The 20,466-nt window shown below is 46.2% G+C and overlaps 2 protein-coding genes across 4 annotated transcripts in view; both read left to right on the top strand.

The window, feature by feature from the left end:
* Positions 1-1,475, top strand: part of ARSK (arylsulfatase family member K) — a 47,135-nt gene extending 45,660 nt beyond the window's left edge. For all 3 annotated transcript variants that reach the window (XM_062211870.1, XM_062211868.1, XM_062211869.1), the window contains exon 8: positions 877-1,475. In XM_062211870.1, the coding sequence (XP_062067854.1) occupies positions 877-1,166 (290 nt within the window). In that variant the 3' untranslated portion in view covers positions 1,167-1,475. The remainder of the gene's footprint in view (positions 1-876) is intronic.
* A 10,681-nt stretch (positions 1,476-12,156) lies between these two features.
* On the top strand, positions 12,157-13,440 carry GPR150 (G protein-coupled receptor 150). The gene has a single exon (XM_062211729.1). It carries the CDS (start codon positions 12,157-12,159, stop codon positions 13,438-13,440), a length of 1,284 nt encoding a protein of 427 aa, XP_062067713.1.
* The last annotated feature ends 7,026 nt before the right edge of the window (positions 13,441-20,466 follow it).

Genomic DNA, 20,466 nt, shown 5'->3' with positions numbered 1-20,466 from the left:
GTAATATTGAAGTAACATTCAAACATCCAAGCAGAAGACGTTAATATACAAAGAAAACTGGGACCTGTGAAGTTGCCAGAACATGACTTGTCTACATACAGAATTCTTCCAGCTGGAGAGTTTAGGGCTATGGAAATAGGACAGTACAGGCACTACTATTTGGCAACGCATCAAAACCAGGAAGAATTAGCTGCAAACCAGCTAGCTAATAATGATGAGGTTTGATTGTCTCTAACATCTAAGAATGGATTAAAAAAGCAAGATAGCAGGATGACAGTAGGAATGTGATTCAGGCATACTTTTCGGGGCTGTTTTACTTTTGATGTTACTGTATTATTTTACTATACATACTATTTATACATATATTAAGTTTTGGTATTATTTTATTTTATAATGTATTCTGTTCTTCATTTTACTATAAGAAGAAGGAAGAATAAAAAGAAAATCTGGTGTGGGTGTTGCGGTGTGTGAGAAGCTGCTGCCTGGGATGCTCACGGGCCATACTGGAGTACCCAGTCAGTCCAGCAACTCTGCTTCCAGTCCAGCTGCCCCTATGCACCTGAAGAGGCACTGGATGATGGCCCAAGTATTTGGGTCCCTGCCACTCATGTGGGAGATCTGGATGGAGTTCCAGGTCCCTGGCTACATTCTGGCCCAGCCCTGGCTATTGTGGCCATTTGAGGAGTGAACTAGCACATCAAGATCTTTCTCTTTCTCTCTCTCTCTCTCTCTCTCTCTGTCTCCCTGCATCTCTCTGTGTCACTGTACCTTTCAAACAACAATATAAATAAATGTTCTTTAAAGATCTAATGAAATGCTAAAAACCATTTTTTAGCAGGTAACTACTTGACAAATGTTTAATTTTTTTTCTTTCAGATCTCTCCTCAGATCCAGATGAGCTAACAAACATTGCTACAAAATTTCCAGAAATCACTTCTTCTTTGGATCGGAAGCTTCGTTCCATTGTAAACTACCCTGAGGTTTCTGCTTCTGTCCACCGGTACAATGAAGAGCAGTTTATCCAGTGGAAGCAGAGCGTGGGACAGAATTATTCAAATGTCATTGCAAACCTTAGGTGGCATCAGGACTGGCTGAAAGAACCGAGGAAGTATGAAAGTGCAATCGATCAGTGGCTTAAAACCCACAAAAATCCAGAAACAACTTAACCAAAAATAAGAAAATGATGTCCTAGGGTCCAGCGCTGTGGCGCAGTGGGTTAATGCCCTGGCTTGAAGCTCCAGCATCCCATATGGGCACCGGTTCGAGTCCCGGCTGCTCCTCTTCTGATCCAGTTCTCTGCTGTGGCCTGGGGTAGCAGTGGAGGATGGCCCAAATCCTTGGGCCCCTACAACCATGTGGGAGACCTGGAGGAGGCTCCTGGCTCCTGGCTTCAGATCAGCACTATTCTGGCCATTGCAGCCATCTGGGGAGTGAACCAGCGGATGGAAGATTCTCTTTCTGCCTCTATCTCTCTCTGTAACTCTTTCAAATAAATAAAATAAATCTTTTTAAAAAATGATGTTCTAGACCTAAGTGTAAATATGTTAAAATACTGTGTTTTTCTTTATTTTAAATGGAATAGTTTCAATAATTACTGGGTTTTAGTTGCTCTTATGTTTGCAGATGAAATGCCAGTGATTACAGAATCACATCTTTGCAAAAATGGTTATTATTAAGACTGTATTCTTACCAAGTTCTACAAATTTAGTGAAAGTATAAAAAGAAAGGGAGCAACTCCTGCAGTGTAAAAGTTGTCTTCTTCTGAATAACACAGAATATAAAATATTTTAATATCTATTAAGCATTACTTAAGAACCATAAAGTAGTTATGTATGAGTATTTGATGGTGTTTGATGAGCTGTTTGTATTTGATGGAGCCATTTGGATGTATTTAATGGGAGTATTTGGAACATTTAGCAGGATGTAGACCTTGGATATAGTTCATTCTAGTACTTGCATAAAGTAGGCAATGCACGGACAAGGTAGAGGCTTCCAAAGGGTCAACAATGAACAGGAAGCTCCCCTCCTTCCCAGTCCTCTACCAGCCAGCTGCCCTTCTGAGAGGCCACTCCTGAAATTCCCTTCCCCTGTGTCCTTCTACAGACCAAGCCACATACAGAGGGTAGCACACCAAACACATCGTTCTGCACCTTGCTGCTTTTTATTTGACTTAACAGTAGACGCTGAGAACCAAAATTGCTGAGTCAGCAAAACATCTAGCCAAGCTACCCTGCCCTGTAAATACTGTTTTTCCAGTTTGTCATTGTCATTTGTCTGTGGACTTGGTCCTGGTGCTTTTTGACATGTAGAAGTTTGTTTTTTCATGTATTCAAATTCATGCATCTTTGTACCCCATAAGTGTACGTGAGAATTTCAAAAAGTTCAGATAAAAATGGAATTAAAAGATAGTGTACATTTCCCATGAACTTTCTGAAGTACCCTTATATACAGTTTTGAATTGTAGATTAATAATATGAATAAAAATTATGAGTATTCTACATTGGTAGCTTTAGGATTTTGTGTCCTTTTTGGACTGGCCCTTCCCACTCATCTTCCTTTAGAGTTTTATTTTAACCCTTCAATCTTTTTTTAAAAGATTTTTTATTTATTTATTTGACAGGTAGAGTTACACAGAGAGAGGAGAGGCAGAGAGAGAGAGAGGTCTTCCATCCGATGGTTCACCCCCCAAATGGCCGCAACAGTTGGAGCTATGCCAATCCGAAGCCAGGAGCCAGGTGCCTCTTCCTGGTCTCCCACACGGGTGCAAGGGGCCCAAGCACCTGGGCCATCCTCCATTGCTTTCCCGTGCCACAGCAGATAGCTGGACTGGAAGAGGAGCAACCAGGACTAGAACCCGGTGCCCATATGGGATACCGGTGCCGCAGGTGGAGGATTTACCCAGTATGCCACAGCGCCTGCCCCACCCTTCAATCTCTAACCGGACATATAACCCCAGTGTGCTTTTTAAATTTTTTTTATTTACTTGACAGGTGGAGTTAGAGAGAGACAGAAAGGTCTTCCTTCCGTTGGTTCACTCCCCAAATGGCTACTATGGCCAGCGCTGCGCTGACCCAGTGTGCTTTTTAAGTGGCTATCTTGTTGACATTTTCTGGAGTAAACTGTCTTATCCCATTGGTTAAAAATGTCTCTTGGTTACATAACCCCTTTGAATGAATCCATTATCTTTTCTCCTCATTTTGTTGTGTCCTATTTACACTTCTGCACTGAGCAGTTCTATCTTATTTATTAGTGTGGTCATCAGTATCTGGTAAGACTCGTCCCTGGACAAGAGCCTGCTTTTTCAGAATTGTTCTAGCTACTCATAGTTTTTCCATACAAATTTAGCATAAGTTTAGTAACAAAAATGAAAAATCCTGTTAGTCTTTTTTATGACATCATTACATTTATAGGCTCGTTTAGAGAGACTTGAATTCATTATAGCAGTCAGTCCTTCCAAAGAATACAGCCAGCTGTTCCCTTCATTCAAGTCTCTTTCTGTCCCTCAGTAGCCTAAGTTTTCTTCATACAGATCAGCTCCTCCATAGAGATCTTTGAAAAGGAAGGACCTTGGGAAAAATACCACCTAGGTCCCACCCTACACCAAGTCAATTACAGCTTCAGGAGGGAGCCTGGCCATGGTGTCACTGGTTTTTGTCAAGCCCTCAGCCAGTAACCTCAGTGTGCAGCCGGAGATCTGTCATTGGTTGGTTTATCCTTTATTGTAGTTGCCATTTTAAGTGGATCCTTCATTCTATCTTCCAGCTGGTCGCTGTTGTTAAACAGGGTCAAAACAACAATAATAATGGAAATATGTTTCCGAAAATGCAAGCTTTGGGAGGTAAATATAATCATCTTTTTCTTCCCAAAGCTCCTAAAATGCATTCATTCTAAGGATCTGCCAAGTATTCATGACTTTTTTTTTTATAAAGGTTTATCTTATTTATTTGAATGGTGATAAAGAGAGAGATACCTTCCACCCACTGGTTCACTCCCCATAAACAGCCTTAATGGCCAAGTCTGGGCTAGCCTAAAGCCAGGAGCCAGGAACTCCAACCCGAGCTTCCACATGGGTGGCAGAGGTCCATTCCACTACTTTTCCAGGGGTTATAGCAGGGATCTGGATGAGAAGTGGAGCAGCCATGACTCCAGTATGGGATACCGGCATCATCGGCACCACAATGCCAACCCTTCCATAATGTTTTAAGCAAATTAAGTATAGGATCATAATTACAAACAATTGCATTTTTAGGTCAGTATCTAATTAAAAATGGTACCAAGAACCATGAAAACAGAAGATTAGGACAAACTTGCAAAATGGAGACAATTATACAATCTGAGAGGAACTGGCACTAATTAGAAGCCAAATTGAAAGCAAGTTTTGGGCTTCAGCTTTTACCTCCTCCACTGCTACCACTATCAATAACCCACCATAACGTGTTCTTTGGAATTTTTCAATAAACTCCTCAGAGGGATCCCTGAGTCTGTCCTTGACTTTCTTCAGTCTATCCTCAACACAGCAACCAGTTAAAATAAATCGCATCACCGATAACCCAAACCCTCACGGGTTTCCCATCCCACTTTTTCTGTGAAAGCCAGAAGAGCGCTGACAGTGGCCTACAGAACGGTGACTAGTCCAGCTGAGGAGCACATGTCCTCCCACGCTGCCACCAGTTTGCTCAGCCCCAGCCACACCAGCCTCCTCCCAGGCACACCAGGCAGGCGCTACCCCCAGACCCGTGGGCTTGCCGGCCCTCCCTGCATGGGAGGCCTCTCTCGCCTCGGGTCTCCACATGGCCCATGCTTCCCCTCCTTCAAGTCACTGCCCAGATCCCATTTCCCACAGGGCTTCCTGCTTTATTTGTCACCACAGAAATCACAACAATCTAGTACTGTCTCTCCCATCCCCCCAGCAGTAGACGCTCCATGAAGGCATGGCTTTTTGTTTCCTGGAAGTGCCTGGTTCTCATCTGAAAGCAGCAATAGACAACACACAAACAAGTGTGCCTGGCTAAGCTCCAAAGAAACTTCACATGCAAAAATGCACGTTGGAACCTGTGGACCATAGTTTACTCACTGTGGGTCCAGAACAAAGGTTCACAACTCTGCTATAAATAGGAATCACCAACCACTACTAAAAAGTAGTGCCCGGCTCCTACCGCAACCATCAGGGATGCTAGAAGCCGCCAGGTAATTGTAACGTGGGGCCAAATTTGGGAACCACTAGTCCAGAACCCTCCATTCATACCACAGTCTTCAGACCAGAAACACCCACCTCAACTGGGAGTCTTACCTGTTATTATTTGTTTTTGGTTAAAGACAATGGATTTTGTTTTTTTCTACTATTTTCGGGTCTCCATTTCATTAAACTCAGGTGATTCTAGTCAAAAGCTATTAGAACTGATAGAGTTTGTTAAATGATAGCATGTATATGATCAATGTATCAAAATAATCACTAGGTAAAAATAGAAATGGAAATTAAAGGAAATAGTCCACTCACACTATTTATCCTATGAAATGACTTCTATTATTTATTGATTGATTTGAAAGGCAGAGTTAGAGAGAAAGAAACAGCTTCCATCCTCTGGTTTGCTCCCCGAATGCCCGCAAAGGCCAGGACTGCGCCAGGCTGAAGCCAGAAGCCAGGAGTTTCTCTCGGGTCTCCTATGCGGGTGGCAAGGACCTAAGCACCTGGGCCATCTTCTGCTGCTTTTGCAGACACATTAGCAGGGAGCTGGATCGGAAGAGGAGCAGCTTGGACTCAAATCAACACCCACATGGGACCCAGCATCGCAGGAGGCAGCTTGACCCACCATGCCAAACGCCACTCCCTATGATTTCAATTTAAAGAGAAGTCCAAACCTAGGGTTTTTTAAAAAAAACAAACAAAACAAAACAAACAAACAAACAAAAAAACAGAAAGCTATAAGGTTCCATTGAAGTATGTAAGCAAGATGTGAACATGGGCTTGGTTGGGAAGGTATAATCTTAAAATATGACTTCCCAAAATGAATGTATAAATTCATGTAATTCTGGTTTTCCTCCCAATGAGATTTTTTTGGCTTTTCTTTTAACTGGAATAAATTGTTATAAAGATTTTATTGGTGGAGGGGGCAATGAATGTCTGCAATGACTAATAAAATTATGGGAAAAGACTACTGCAGTGGTATTAATCTTACTGTTTAAAAATTCTATAAACCACTGAATCAAACTAAATGAGAGCTTGCTGATAAGGGCCTATGAAGTAAGAAAAAGACCACTCAACAGGAAGTAGGTAGAAGCAGCTCAAGGTTGGGGCCAGTACTTAGCAGGTTCAGCTTCTGCCTGTGACACTGGCATCTCACACAGGAGTCCTGGTGAGTCCCTATTGCTCTGTTTGCCATCCAGCTCCCTGCTAATGTGCCTGGGATAGCAGGAGAGGACAGCCCAACTGCTTGGGCCCCTGCCAGTCACACAGTGAGCCGCATGGAGTCCCCATCTTGCCCCACCGCCTATCGAACCCCAACTTTTGTGGCCATTTGGGGAGTGAACCAGAGGGTAGAAGATATCTGAGTATCTCCCTTTCTGCAACTCTGGGTTTCAAATAAATTTTTTAAATAATTCTTTTTGTAAAAATGAAGAAATTCAAAGTGGCAAACAGAGGATCTAAACTTGTGCTATTATTCTCATCTTCACAGGTCATATATACAATTGTGTGTCTTATTTATAATCAAGGATATTAAATTCTGATTAAATAAGACTTTTAAGCCAATTTCCTAACATTTAAAAAGAATAATTCCAAGTAATTCTTGGGTCAAAGATTACAATTACATGCTAATTTTACAATTATGAGAAAATTTAAAAGGATATATGAGACAAGCAAAACTGTACTCAGAATAACATTCTCAGCCTTAAATTTGTTATTCTTAATTAGAAATAAGGGGCCGGCACTGTGGTGCAGCAGGTTAAAGCCCTGGCCTGAAGTGCTGGCATCCCATTTAGGCACCAGTTCTAGTCCCAGCTGCTCCTCTTCCGATCCAGCTCACTGCTATGGCCTGGGAAAGCAGTAGAAGATGGCTCAAGTCCTTGGGGTCCTGCACCCGTGTGGGAGACCCAGAAGAAGCTCCTGGCTCCTGGCTTTGGATCAGCCCAGCTCTGGCCACTGTAGCCAGTTGTGGAGTAAACCAGCGAATGGAAGAACTTTCTCTGCCTCTCTGTAACTCTGCCTTTCAAATAAATAAATAAATCTTTTAAAAAATGTTCTGTGTAGAACCTATTTTTGTAAATACATAGATCTAGACTGCAGAATACATAACTATTAACAATGTTGATCTCGGGGCTGGCATTGTGGTGTGGGAGGTTAAGCTGCCGGCTGCTCCACTTCCCATCCAGCTCCCTGCTAATGACCTGGGAAAAGCAGCAGAAGATGGCCCAAGTCTGTGGACCCCTGCAGCCATGTGGGAGACCTGGATGAAACTCCTGGCTCCTGGCTTCAATCTGGCCCAGTCCTGGCTGTTGTGGCCATTTGGGGAGTGAACCAGTGTATGAAAAATCTTTCTCTCTCTAACTCTCTCCCTCTCTCAATAACTCTTTCAAAATAAATAAATCTTTTTTTAAAAAAGATGATCTCTGGTCAGTATACTAAATAACCTTTTTGGTGCTTTGGACCTATATACATATTATCTATTTTTCTGCAATTAACACAAACTATTTAAATTAGAAAAGAAATATTGAATTTTCAAGACATATGCATCAAACTAAACAGCACTTGTACTGAGTGTCCCTGAAATGATTCACTGGGTTCGCAGCATCACCTATGTAATATTCCTGCCACCAAAAGACAAAGCTCCAAATATAATTATGTGGAAACAAATACAATGTTAGGGACAGGCTGCAAAACACGTGTCATGGACTCTTCAAATGTCAGCATCATGAAAGCAAAAATATAGTTTGGAAAGACTGCACTAGATTAAAGGTCACTAAGAAATATTACAGTCAAATAAAAACTAGGCGCCTTGATTGTGCCAGCACAGGGGATAAAAATAAATCCATAGCAAAACCGATCTCTGAGAAATGTGTCAGCAACAAAGACAAACTTCCAGAAAGGAAAACAAAGTGACCACATCCAAACAAATCTCAGCTCAGAATGGCTTAAGGTTCTCCACACAAACACCTAGGAGCCACAAAGCGATGGCGCACTGCCTTCAGCATTCGGAAGGAAATGTGTTCAAGAGAATTCTACAGCCCAGAGGATCATCTGCTATGCTTGGGGGTAGGAGAGAGAAATTTCAGACATGCTAGGTCCCCAAAAGTCACCCTTTCACAAGAAGTTCCAGAAAGATGCTTTCTTCCCAGGCAAGGAAACAAACCAAGAAGAAAAGAGAGAAAGGAGAGAGAGAGAGAGAAAGAGAGAGAGAGGAAGGAAGGAAGGAAGGAAGGAAGGAAGGAAGGAAGGAAGGAAGGAAGGAAGGGAAGGAAGGAAGGAAGGAAGGAAGGAAGGAAGGAAGGAAGGAAGGAAAAAGAAAGAAAGAGAGAGAGAGAGAAACCCACGAAATCAGAAAACAAGAGAATTGGCATGAGATCAGGCAAAGTCACGTCCAGGACAATGACAAACTTGAAATCCAGGATGCTACCCACTCCGACTGAATCTTCAAGGTGGGCACAGTGAGGTCTCCCACTCAGTCCGCACGCCTTGAGGACAGCATTTTCACCCTGATGAGACATCGGATGATGCTTTCCACTGAAAGGGAGGAAACACAAAGACCAGAAATCCAGGAAACAGGAACTATAAACCCAAAGAAAGGCTGAGAGTTTCAATAACGGCAATCAACAGAAGCCCCCAGATGACAGCCAGGCAACAGGCCTAAGAAAAATCAGCCCAGATAGGAGGGAAACCGAGGTCTCTGGGGAGGAGCTTTCCTAGAGAGAGAAACATCAGAGTTGTTACATTGGTATTATGAGACAGGCCTTGTAGAAGGGGCAGGGAGGGATCATTTGAGGGTCATGGAAAAATCACATCTAGTAACAACAAAAATTAAAGAAAAGCAATTACTAACTTTAAAATAAGAAGAGGATATTCATAATAACCTACAACGCTCGGCTGAGAATACGTTCACTCATAATAACGTAAACACTGAACATAGGTCTATCCCAGAATTACCGTACTCACAGTATGGGAAAGGAGGAATGGGGCAGACAAAGGCCTAACAGTTAGATCTTCACCCTTCCTCAGTAACATTGCTGAACTAACGAATCGCTCTATACATGCTTACTACTTACAACCATGGAATTATGCAAATGTCAGAAGAAACTGCAAACAGAAACCTGAATGAGAAGAGATGCCTGGGCCATGCAATTCTTCACACTGTCAGCCTTCTTGTCCTGTTTCATTTTCAAAGCTGTGAGCATGTATTGTTTTGATAAGAGTTAGTTGTAAAATCAGTGTTTTATCAGGTATTATAAAAGTTAGGCTTTGGGACATGTAATTTCTGTTTTATAAAGTATAGGCACACTTCCAACAAATCTGAGCCAAATGGAGCAACTGTTTGGAGAATACTGGGCTGACACCGGCTCCAGGACTTACTGGATTAAGGGAAATCCTGAGGGTCCCCTGGGGGAAGTGGCTCATAGCTGGGACCACGTGTGTTACAAAGGAAAGCGCCTTGGACAAAACTCTCAGAGGAAAGTGTTCAATCAAGAACAGAGTTAAGGTAGCTAGGACCAGCTTAAACACTGCCATCCTCTCTGTAACCGTGCCTTTCAAATCAATCAATCAATCTTAAAAAAAAAAAAAAAAAAAGCTCAGATTTTCCAAGTATATCACTCTACCTATCTCTTTCGTTTTGTTTTTAAAGTTTTGTTGGTTTACTTACAGCATATTTATGTATTTGAAAAGAGAGAGGAGAGAGATCGCTGTTGTCAATCCACCTGTTCACTCCCCAAATGACTGCAATGGCCCCAGCTAGGGCAGAAATCAGAAGCTCGGAACTCAACTCAGGTTCACTTGAGCCCTCGCCACTGTGTTAGCAGGAAGCTGAGGCAGGAACTGGAGCTGGACCTCCAACCCAGGCCCTGCTACGGAACGCAGGTGTCTTAACCACTAGGCTGAACACCTATGCCTACCTCTTTCTGAAATGTCTCACCTAAGGCATTCCCTACCATGCATCTCCAGGGAGCTTCCTTGAGCTCCTTTGGAAGATGCTGCCATAGGTATGAAAGGCATGGATTTATAGTCAAAGCAGGAACTTTTCATCAAAATTATCCAAAATGCACTATATAGTCATTAATTCATCATCTCGACTACCATGTAACAGGCCTAGTGGGAGACATGATAACGAATGCGATGATGATGGTGATGGTGAAGAAAAAGGAGGAGGAGGAAGAAGAAGAAAATGACGAAAGTCTCTGGCAAAAGGACAATGCTTGGAAAATGTGATTCTAACAGCAACCAGCAGGGGAATCATCTATACCCATCCACCCCCCCATTCCACGTATCTGAAGTTCCAAATGTTTCCTGCTGAATGTGAACCCAGCAGCTGCCACACCTCCCAAGGGGGTGAGCCCAGCAGACGCCACACCTCCCAGGACTGGGAACCCAGCAGCTGTCACACCTCCCAGGGAGGTGAGCCCAGCAGATGCCACACCTCCCATTAGTGTGAACCCAGCAGCTGCCACACCTCCCATTACTGTGAACCCAACAGATGCTACACCGCCCAGGACTGGGAACCCAGCAGATGCCACACCTCCCATTAGTGTGAACCCAGCAGAAGCTACACCTCCCATTAGTGTGAACCCAGCAGCCGCCACACCTCCCATTAGTGTGATCCCAACAGATGCTACACCGCCCAGGACTGGGAACCCAGCAGATGCCACACCTCCCATTAGTGTGAACCCAGCAGCCGCCACACCTCCCATTAGTGTGATCCCAACAGATGCTACACCGCCCAGGACTGGGAACCCAGCAGAAGCTACACCTCCTTGGGAGTGTGAACCCAGCAGCCAGCGCACTGCTGTGGCCCTCAGACCAGGAAGCAGAAATTCTACCTTCACCATGACTTAGCAGTGTGTGGGGCGATGCTGCGTGTGGAGGGGTGTTACATAAAAGACAAATGCATGCTTCCAATAGGAAAACTTAAAATTTGTTTGTGAGGAAGTCGGACTAAAATAAAAAGCAGCAGCATTTAATCTAAGCCATTTCCTGTGATTTGGGTTTCTTTCTTAAAAAAAAAAAAAAAGTTGGCCGCCTTATCATTTTCTTAGTCACCTTTTCTCAATGCTTATTGGAGGCGGAGTCCCTCCTAGCAGCCTCACGTCTGCGGGAAAACAGACCCGAGAGCATGAGGAGCCTTGATGACACATCTCCCCTCGCCGGCTGAACACACGAGGGGAGCAGCAGTGGGCGCACTGCCCGTTGGCATAAAACCTAGTGATGCCCTCTTCAGACTCGCGAGGAGGGCTCCTCATCACCGGGCAGGCGACAGCAGCTGCGATCCAAGAGAAGCATCCGAGACAATCCGCAAGCCGCTGCCGCCCCTCACTGCCGAGCGGCACCCGCGAATCCAGTCCTCGCCGCTGCCAGCGCTCTCACTGCTGGACAGAGGCACGCGTGGGTGCAGCTGACGGCCCCTCTCTCTCACAATGCAGTCAGGGTTCTTGGGACCCTTGTCTTTCTCATGCTAGTGCAAACCCATGGCATCTCGAATCTCCTATTATTATTATTTTTAATCAAACTAGTGTCTTTTCCAATTTTCCCAGTGGCGATTACAGTCTCCGGCAAGAGCTTCCTCTCGTGCGTTGGCGCCGGGGCCACACAAGCCTTTCCAACGGCCCCGCGAACCGACTTTGCCAGCCTGCGCCCCGCGCTTCGCGCTGGGGGACCACGGGCGCGTGCAGTGGGGGTCCGCGGCTCGCGCGCTGGCAGCGAGGGGAGCGGCGGCGACTGGAAGAGGATCGCCAGGCGCGACGCGAAGGGGGAGAATGGGGATCACGCGTGTTCCTCGAGTGTACAACCCACGCCGGAGTGACAGATGACGAGGACCACCTACAAAAACCACCGAGCGCCAATCAGCCCAAACCCACCTCCCTCTCCGCGCGAGCGCTTTCCCAACTAACTTTGGGCACTCGCGGAGCCCGCGCCACCTCGCCGCTGCTTCGTTCCCCGCGCCCCGCTCGGGGCCAAGGATGGAGGACCCTTTCCTTCCGCCCACCCTGCCGCCGGCGCCCAACCTCTCCGCGCCCAGCTCGCCGGCCTGGGCTCTCAACCTGACCGCGGGGCAGGCAGCCCCCGCCCCGGGCCCGCCGCCGCCCGGGCTGCCCGGCCGCCGCGTTCGCCTGGCCCTGCTCGGGGCCCTCCTGGTGCTGGCGGTAGCTGGTAACGCCACGGTGCTGTGCCGCCTGTGCGGTGGCGGCGGCGGGCCTGGGGCGGGCCCCAAGCGCCGCAAGATGGACTTCCTGCTGGTGCAGCTGGCCGTGGCCGACCTGTACGCGTGCGGGGGCGCGGCGCTGGCTCAGCTGGCCTGGGAACTGCTGGGAGAGCCGCGCGCGGCCGCCGGCGACCTGGCCTGCCGCTGCCTGCACCTGCTGCAGGCGTCCGGCCGCGGCGCCTCCGCCCACCTCGTGGCGCTCATCGCCCTCGAGCGCCAGCGCGCCGTGCGCCGTCCGCAGGGCCCGCCGCTGCCCGCGCGCGCCCTCGCCGCACTGGGCTGGCTGCTGGCGCTGCTGCTGGCGCTGCCCGCGGCCTTCGTGGTGCGCGCGGGGGCCCCCTCGGCGCCCCCAGCCGCCCGCGCCTGGCCCGGGGCGCATCGCTGCCGCGGCATCTTCACATCCCTGCCGCGCTGGCACCTGCAGGTCTACGCGCTCTACGAGGCCGTCGCGGGCTTCGCAGCGCCCGTCGCGGTCATGGGCGTCGCCTGCGGCCGCCTGCTCCACGTCTGGCGGCAGCGCCGGCCTCAGACCCCGGCGGCGGAGGGGGCGCCTTGGTCGGCCAGCCCGGCCCGAGCCCAGGTGCCCAGCGCGCTGCCCCGCGCTAAGGTGCAGAGCCTGAAGATGAGCCTGGCGCTGGCGCTGCTGTTCGCGGGCTACGAGCTGCCCTATTTCGCCGCCCGGCTGGCGGCCGCGTGGTCGGCCCGGCCCGCGGGAGACTGGGAGGGAGACGGCCTGGCCGCGGCGCTGCGCGTCCTGGGGGCGGCCAACAGCGCCCTCAATCCCTTCGTCTACCTCTTCTTCCAGGCAGCCGACGGCCAGCTCCGGCGGCGGCTGCGGAGACTCCTGGGTGCCGTGGGCTGCGCGCGCGAGGGCGTCTCCGAGGACGGCGAGGACGCGCGCGGCCACCAGGCGCTCCACCGCCACCGCTGGCCGCGCCCGCACTACCACCACGCTCGCCGCGCGCAGGGGGACCAGGGCTGCCGGCGCCCACCCCCGCCGCGCCCCAGGCCGCTGCCCTGCTCCTGCGAAAGCGCCTTCTAGTGCTGCTCCGGCCACACACAGGTCGCCCGTCCCCTGTCGCCGCCGCGCAACGCGGGGCTGGCGGGGTCTGCCTCGGTCAAGCGGAGGGGGTCCCGCGGAGACGGTGACGCTGCAGCTAGCTACCCTCTGCTCCTGTTCTATTTCCTTGTAATGTTTACATGTTGCTACCTTCTTCCAGCGGGAGCGCGAGAGCGCCCGGTAGGAAGCTGTAACAGCAGCGGAACTTGGAGTTGTTACTTTTGCAGCCCTCCTTCAAGCCCCCATAGTGTTTCTGACCATGACCGTTTATGGTACAAATCGGCCAGACTGATTCTTTGCTCTTACCGTGTGTTTTTACTGATTTCCACCCGTGCTTAGATCGAACGGACCCACGGGCCCATAGAGGCTGCCTGGTTCAGAGGAGGAAGAGCCTCGCTCCGCTCTCCCCGGGGAGGCCTTGGGCCCTTCCGTAAAGACTGTCAGCAATGCAATCGTGCTGCCACAGCAGACACCCGGTATTTGTGAAATAAAAACATTTCCCACCCAGCAATTAGGATCTTAAAAACAACAACATAGCACTGTGTTTTCTCCGACGCAGATCACTACAGCCTTTCTTCCCAGTGTGGCTGCCACCTGCAGCAGAAGCCGGGGCGGTAGGAAGGCACAGAATGTAAAGGCTTCTCCCAATCCCTCCTAGACACGCCTGCTCCTGGAGGAGGCTGTTCCTGGGCCTGGACCAGCATCCAAAGGTCCCAGCGATGCTGTACCCAGACCCAGCAAATTCCTCCGCGAACCAGAGAAGGGACGGGCAAGGTGGCGACTCCCTGTCCAGCATGGACTTCTTCTCGAACCTCAGGACCTGTGCGTGCACCCGTGGAACTCCCGTTCCATGGAACTGAATTTCATGCCTGTGGGCGCGGATCGCTGAGACCCAACTCAAAGGGCACAGTGGATCTGTGAGCTCCTTTAACTGCCCTGGGTTCGAGAGAGAAGTGGCAAGCGTTTATGAACAATATCTCCGAGTGCTTACCGCCGGCTTTCAATCTGGGTATCTGAGGCTGTGCCTCGGGAGTGCCTCCTTTTCATGCACAAATGCAGGGCTGCGATGCCGATGGGCTCACGCTTGTCGCTAGAGCCAGCGCCGCCGCACCCTAAATGCTGAAGCAGTGCTTGACACAGGAACTCAACAGGTATTTGTTGAATAATTCATTGTATGATTCATCGCATCTATCAGGCAGGGGTAAGAATAGATTAGAGATGGACAAAAGGAAGTCTTCATTAAGTGAGACTTCCCTCCCATCATAATTTTGACAACAGGTAACATACAGCTAAAATAGGTAAACATGATTTATAATGTTATTTACAATAGCAAGTATGTAGAAAACAGCCAGGAGCATAACTCAGTAAACCACAACTAGTGACTAACTGCAAATCATATACTAAAAATAGCATACTCTGGCTTGTTTGTGGAAGACAAGATGGATTTAAAACATTTTTTTTTTCTGAGCCGCTTCCTAAGAAACACGGCCGCTTCCTAAGAAACACGGAAGAAGTTAGAAAACATGAGGAGTTTCCATTTTCAAAAAATGTTGACTTGATCAGAGGGGAAATATTAAAATAAAGTGAAGGGTCTGGTTAAAACCAAACAGATATTTTGTTGGGAGGCAGTGTTGGGAGTGAAAAGTGCAGAGTGTTCAGAGTCTAGAGACCTGAACTTGACCTTCACCTCTGTACTCAGTGATTTTAGGCAGTGTGCTGGACATTTCTGAGTTTCCTCATCAATAAGGTGGGGGTTATATGAATGGATGTAAAATTCTTGCTGGATCAGGATGGGGAAGACTTGCTGGCTTGTCTCTACATGTTCGCTCAATAGTTGATGGCTATCATAATTTTCTAACCCTGGGATGTGAGAGGTAAAAGTCCAGTTGAAAGATATTACATGAAGGGAAGTAAAAGGCTCCAGGGAATCCTCACAGAAAGTGAATCCACCAGTGGTGGCACTTAACAAGAAGGGACTTGGCCTCAGAAACGGTGGACTGGGCATTTGCTGATTGCCATCCCAGCATGTGTTTCACCTTTTTTGGAAGTTTTCAGAGTCTTATGAGGGTATCTATGTCTCTCAGTAGCTCTGAGGGAACCCCCATGCTGAATACTCTCCCCCTCCAAGACTGGGACTTGGTGAGCCCAAGCCCATCAAAGGAATTCTGTGCCCCCACTGTCACATCTTGTTCAGGAATGGTCATATGATCCAAGAGGGAAGTTTTTACTTCTTTAGGGAGAGATGTGGGAGCTAGCATGTTCTGTCTTTCTCACACTGATGGTAAATAAGGGAGCGTATGGCTCTCATGGCCATTGACAGCCACTCCAACCATGGCAGGAGCCAACCCTAAGATGCAGCTAACACCATGGCCAAGGTAGAGTGGAGAGATGAGCAGAAATTAGGTCCTAATGACCTCCTCTCTGAGCCATCAGACCAAACACCATGAAGCCTGGCCATTGTATGTCCTAGTACATAAGCCAATACATTTTCTTACTGCTTAAAGCACTTGAGTTTTCTGTTATTTATATCAGCAAACAGTCTCTGAAGTGGAAGTTTGGCAAGAAAAAAGAGAGTCCCATTTTAGCCTATTACGTAATGGCATATGTTCTTTATCAAAGAAATAGGACCATTCCAAGTATACTTTTACTTAGCCCATTAGCCATATGTGCTGAGGAACTGTATTGGGCCCAGTATTTGGCATAGTGGGGCAAATCAGAGAAAATCAATGTTGTAACTCATGAATTTACAAAATATACAATCTATGAAGAACTATCATTTTTTATAACAAGTACTTTGTTGAGAAATTTCAATCTATAATTCTTAATATTAGAGGACATTATTTGCAAACTCTTTCCATGGATAACTTTGCTATTCATAAAAGCATTCATTTGACAATGTTTATTAAAAATCCATCTTATCTTTGAACTCTATAATATACATAGGTATATGTCACTTATCACGAACATAAGTTCCATTTAAAATTTTTGGTGGGAACTAGGGGAACAACTATTGTTACTGTGCTGTCCTTTCCATGGCCAGGGGGAATTGATGACCATAAAACATGATGGTGTAGATTATTACAGTAATAGCCCCTACTGAACCAGTCTTCCTGATATCCACTGTTCTGTACTCTTTCCTCACATGGAATCTGGACTTGGTTATGTGACCTGTGTTGGCCAATGGAGCATGAGCGGATATTTAACAAACAGGGGCTCTTTCAGAAAAGCCATCCTGGGATCTCCATGTTACGAAGAAGTCCAGAAGAAAAGATCATGTGGAAACAAAGCCCTGTCACTCACTCTCTCAGCAGGGCACAGTCTCCAACTGACCATGTAGCTAAAGGTACCCACATGAATGATCCTAGGAGAGCTCAGCAGAACTGCCTAGCTAGCCTGCAGAACTGTGAGAAGTAGGATGTCAGAGCCATTTTAGACAATCAAGTATTGGAGCTGTCCATTTCACAGCAATAGATAACTAATGGATTAGACAAGGAACCTGGTGTTGGATGTATTAAAAGTGGAAGTCAGAATCCCAATGTTTAGGAAGACATGGATTCTAGTCTCCAAGGACTTGTCAAATGTTTAACTGTTTATTATATAATTTGATGAGATTTCACACTAACGTTGAAAAGAGAGAACACCAAGGGGAGGGTAAAATTTAGTAGACAGGCCCCACCTCCAACCTACCTCTAACGCCTTTTCCATGTGGTAAGACTCCTTCTATTGCCAAACCTTGGGTAGTACTGGGTACTGTTTTATGAATCAGGGTACTATTATCAGCCTTACAACAGATAAGAAGATAAAAAATGGGAGCCACAGTCATCAAAGCTCAAATAATGAAGCAGGGTCATGAGACCGATGTGGTGCTGATGCCCTGGCTTCCTGGTTAAGCAAACCAAATGAAATCTTCCTCATAATTTAAAAGAAAATAAAACCAAGCTCAGCCAACCACAGGAGGACAACCAGGCATTAGTCACATAGTCTTGAACTGCCCCACAAGGTAGTGTAAAACAGGCAATAGCTCAAATGTTTACCAAATAACTTCATTGCTCTGTTTCCACATTCATCCCATAAAACTGTCCCCCAGTGTCCCTTCAGTGGAGACCTGAATCACTTTCATTTCAGAGCTGCCCAACCCGTAAGTCACTGCCTGCACAAATAAACTCTTCAAAATTTTACTGTGCCAAGATTTATGTTTTAGCATAATCATGAGAGCTGAAATTCATTAACGATCTCTGTGAAGAAGGCACTATACTTGCCACTGTAGAAGCACTCACTCATTTAATCCTCACAACAACCTGAAAGGCATGTATCACAATAATCTCTGATGCACATATAAGGAATGGGGACTAGAGATGTCTGGGTTCAGCTTCAGACCTGTAAGGGGCAGAATCCTGTATTTTCTGGGTGGGAGGAGGGGATCATCTGAAAAATTATGGAATAGAAATCATCCCTCTGATCTTAAGATACAAGTTTGGCTTTACAGCCTTATATGTCTGCTACAACCCCAGCTAGGACACGCACAACTGGGAGTTGAGAAGGCATGTGTTGTATAAACATGGCTACCTAAAGAGCAAAAGGCATTTTAGAAAAACAGCATATAATTGTGACAAGAGGTTTTCATCATTTTAACTACCAAACAATCCAAAGAAAGAACTCAATTGCTCCTCAACTGGAGGAGACTTATAGCTGTTCACCAAGATCCATGATCCCTTCTTATGTGGCTGCTGGGCCAGAGACTACATTTCCCAGCCTCCTTTGCACCTAGCGATAGACGTGTGACTGTGTTCTCTTCATGCAACATGAACAGAAGTGACATGCGTGGCTGCTAGGCTTGGACCCTCCATGTTTTCCTTCCCCTTCTTATCGGTCAGAACACAGGATGTAAGAGTCACAGGATGTGGCAGTGACTTGGGTTCAAGCGTGCAGATGAGGACAACACACTGGGTGGCAGTGGAACAACATGAAAGGAATCTGGATTCCTTAGATATTGTGGGGTGGAAATAGCCTAAACTGGCTTGAAGATTGCATGAGGGAAAATTTATTTCCATATCACCTTTAAGTCACTGAATTTTGTGAGTCTGTTTGATACAACAGATCAACCTTTAATCCACCTAATATTCTGAGGTTATATGAATAGGTAGGTCTTCAGAAAGTTTATGGACAAAGCCCCACCCTCAAGCACTGACCAGAGCTCCCTGGCCCCACTCAGCACACACCTCTGGATATCCACTGAAGGAGCAGGCCACTAAGCCACAGAGGCATAGTTCGAAGATACAACCACCAAAGGATAAAACCAACATGTGTTTCCACAAACACCTAAAAATAAACACAGAAATATAAGAAACAAGAACAAGGAAGACAACAAGACTCCCACAAAGGAACACAACAATACTTCATATTAGAGGGAGAAGACAAAGAGCTAGATGAACTGCCTGAACATGAGTTCAAAAGAACAATCATAAAGTTATTAGAAATACAGAGAAGCAAACTTATGATATGAAGAAATCCACACATCACATGGATAATAAATTTTGCTGAAAGATTGAGGTATCAAGGAGAAATCAAGCTGTAATATTAGAAATGAAGAATTCAATATGTCAAATAGTAAATGCAATGGAAAGCCTTAGCAACAGACTTAGCAAGGCAGAATAAAGAGTATTGAGCTAGAAGACAAATTTTTGGAAATGGACAAAAGAAGAAGAAGGAGTTAGGAAAAACTGAAAATAGTGTTTGAGATTTATAGGATACTATCAAACAACCAAACATGCTGTAGCCATTTGGGTTCTCTTGTGTTTCCATATGAATTTTAGCATTTTTTTTCTTTTCTTTTTCTTTAAAGATTTATTTATTTTGCTTGAAAGTCAGAGTTACGCAGAGAGAGGAGAGGCAGAGAGAGAGAGAGAGAGAGAGAGAGGTCTTCCATCCACTGGTTCACTCCCCAAATGGCTACAACTGCTAGAGCTGCGCTGATCCGAAGCCAGGAGCCAGGAGCTTCTTCCAGTTCTCCCACACGGGTGCAGGGGCTCAAGGACTTGGGCCATCTTCTACTGCTTTCCCAAGTGAATTAACATACATGTTAGGAGTTCCTGAAGTCATGGAAATAGAGAATGGATTACAAGGCCTATTCGGTGAAATCATAGCAAAAACTTCTCTAGCTAAGATATGGAATCAACCCAGATGTCCATCTGCTGAGGACTGGATAAAGAAAATGTGGTATATGTACACCACGGAATACTACTCAGCTGAAAAAAAGAATGAAATCCTTTTTTTTTTTTTTTTGCAACTAGAAATCATTATACTTAGTGAAATATACCAGTCCTAAAAAGACAAATATCCTATGTTTTCCCTGATCTGTGGTAACTAATAGAGTACAAAAAATGTTGAGTATATGAGCGAAATGGATATTTTGGGATTTGATTATTGTTTGCAGCCCTTATCTCTATTGTTGAGGAGCAGTGCTTTTTTCTTTTTATTATTTGTTGAATTCTTTATTTATTGGAGGGTTAAGCTTATGATTATAAAATAAACTGAAAACATGTCATTCTAAAAATTGCAAGAAAAAATAAGGAAGGAGGAGAGAGGGTGACAGGGAGAATAGGATGGGAAACATCATGATGCTCCTAAATCTGTATATAGGAAATTTCTTCACTTACATAAATGAAAATATTTTTAAAGTTGATGGAAAATGTACATTAATTTTAAAAACTATAGGGCGAGGATTTGATGCAGTGGTTAAGATACTGCTTGGGATGACCACACCCCATATCACAATGCCTGGGTTCAAGTCTTACCTCCACTCCCAATTCCAGCTTCCTGCTAACGTATACCCAGGGAGGCAGCAGGTGATGGCTCAAGTGGTTGGGTCCCTGCTACCCACATGGGAGACCCAGACTGAATGGCTGGAGGTTGGAATCACCAGGAACTTCTTCACACATCTGGTATCCGGATTGGGACATGCAAAAGTTGTACTCATCAGGAACTAATTTTTTTTTAAAGAATTATTTT

This window comes from Lepus europaeus, chromosome 15 (genome assembly GCF_033115175.1).
Source record: "Lepus europaeus isolate LE1 chromosome 15, mLepTim1.pri, whole genome shotgun sequence".
Classification (NCBI taxonomy): Eukaryota; Metazoa; Chordata; class Mammalia; order Lagomorpha; family Leporidae; genus Lepus; species Lepus europaeus.
Note: the sequence above shows the minus strand (reverse complement) of the source record. Positions and strands in the feature narration are given on the sequence as shown.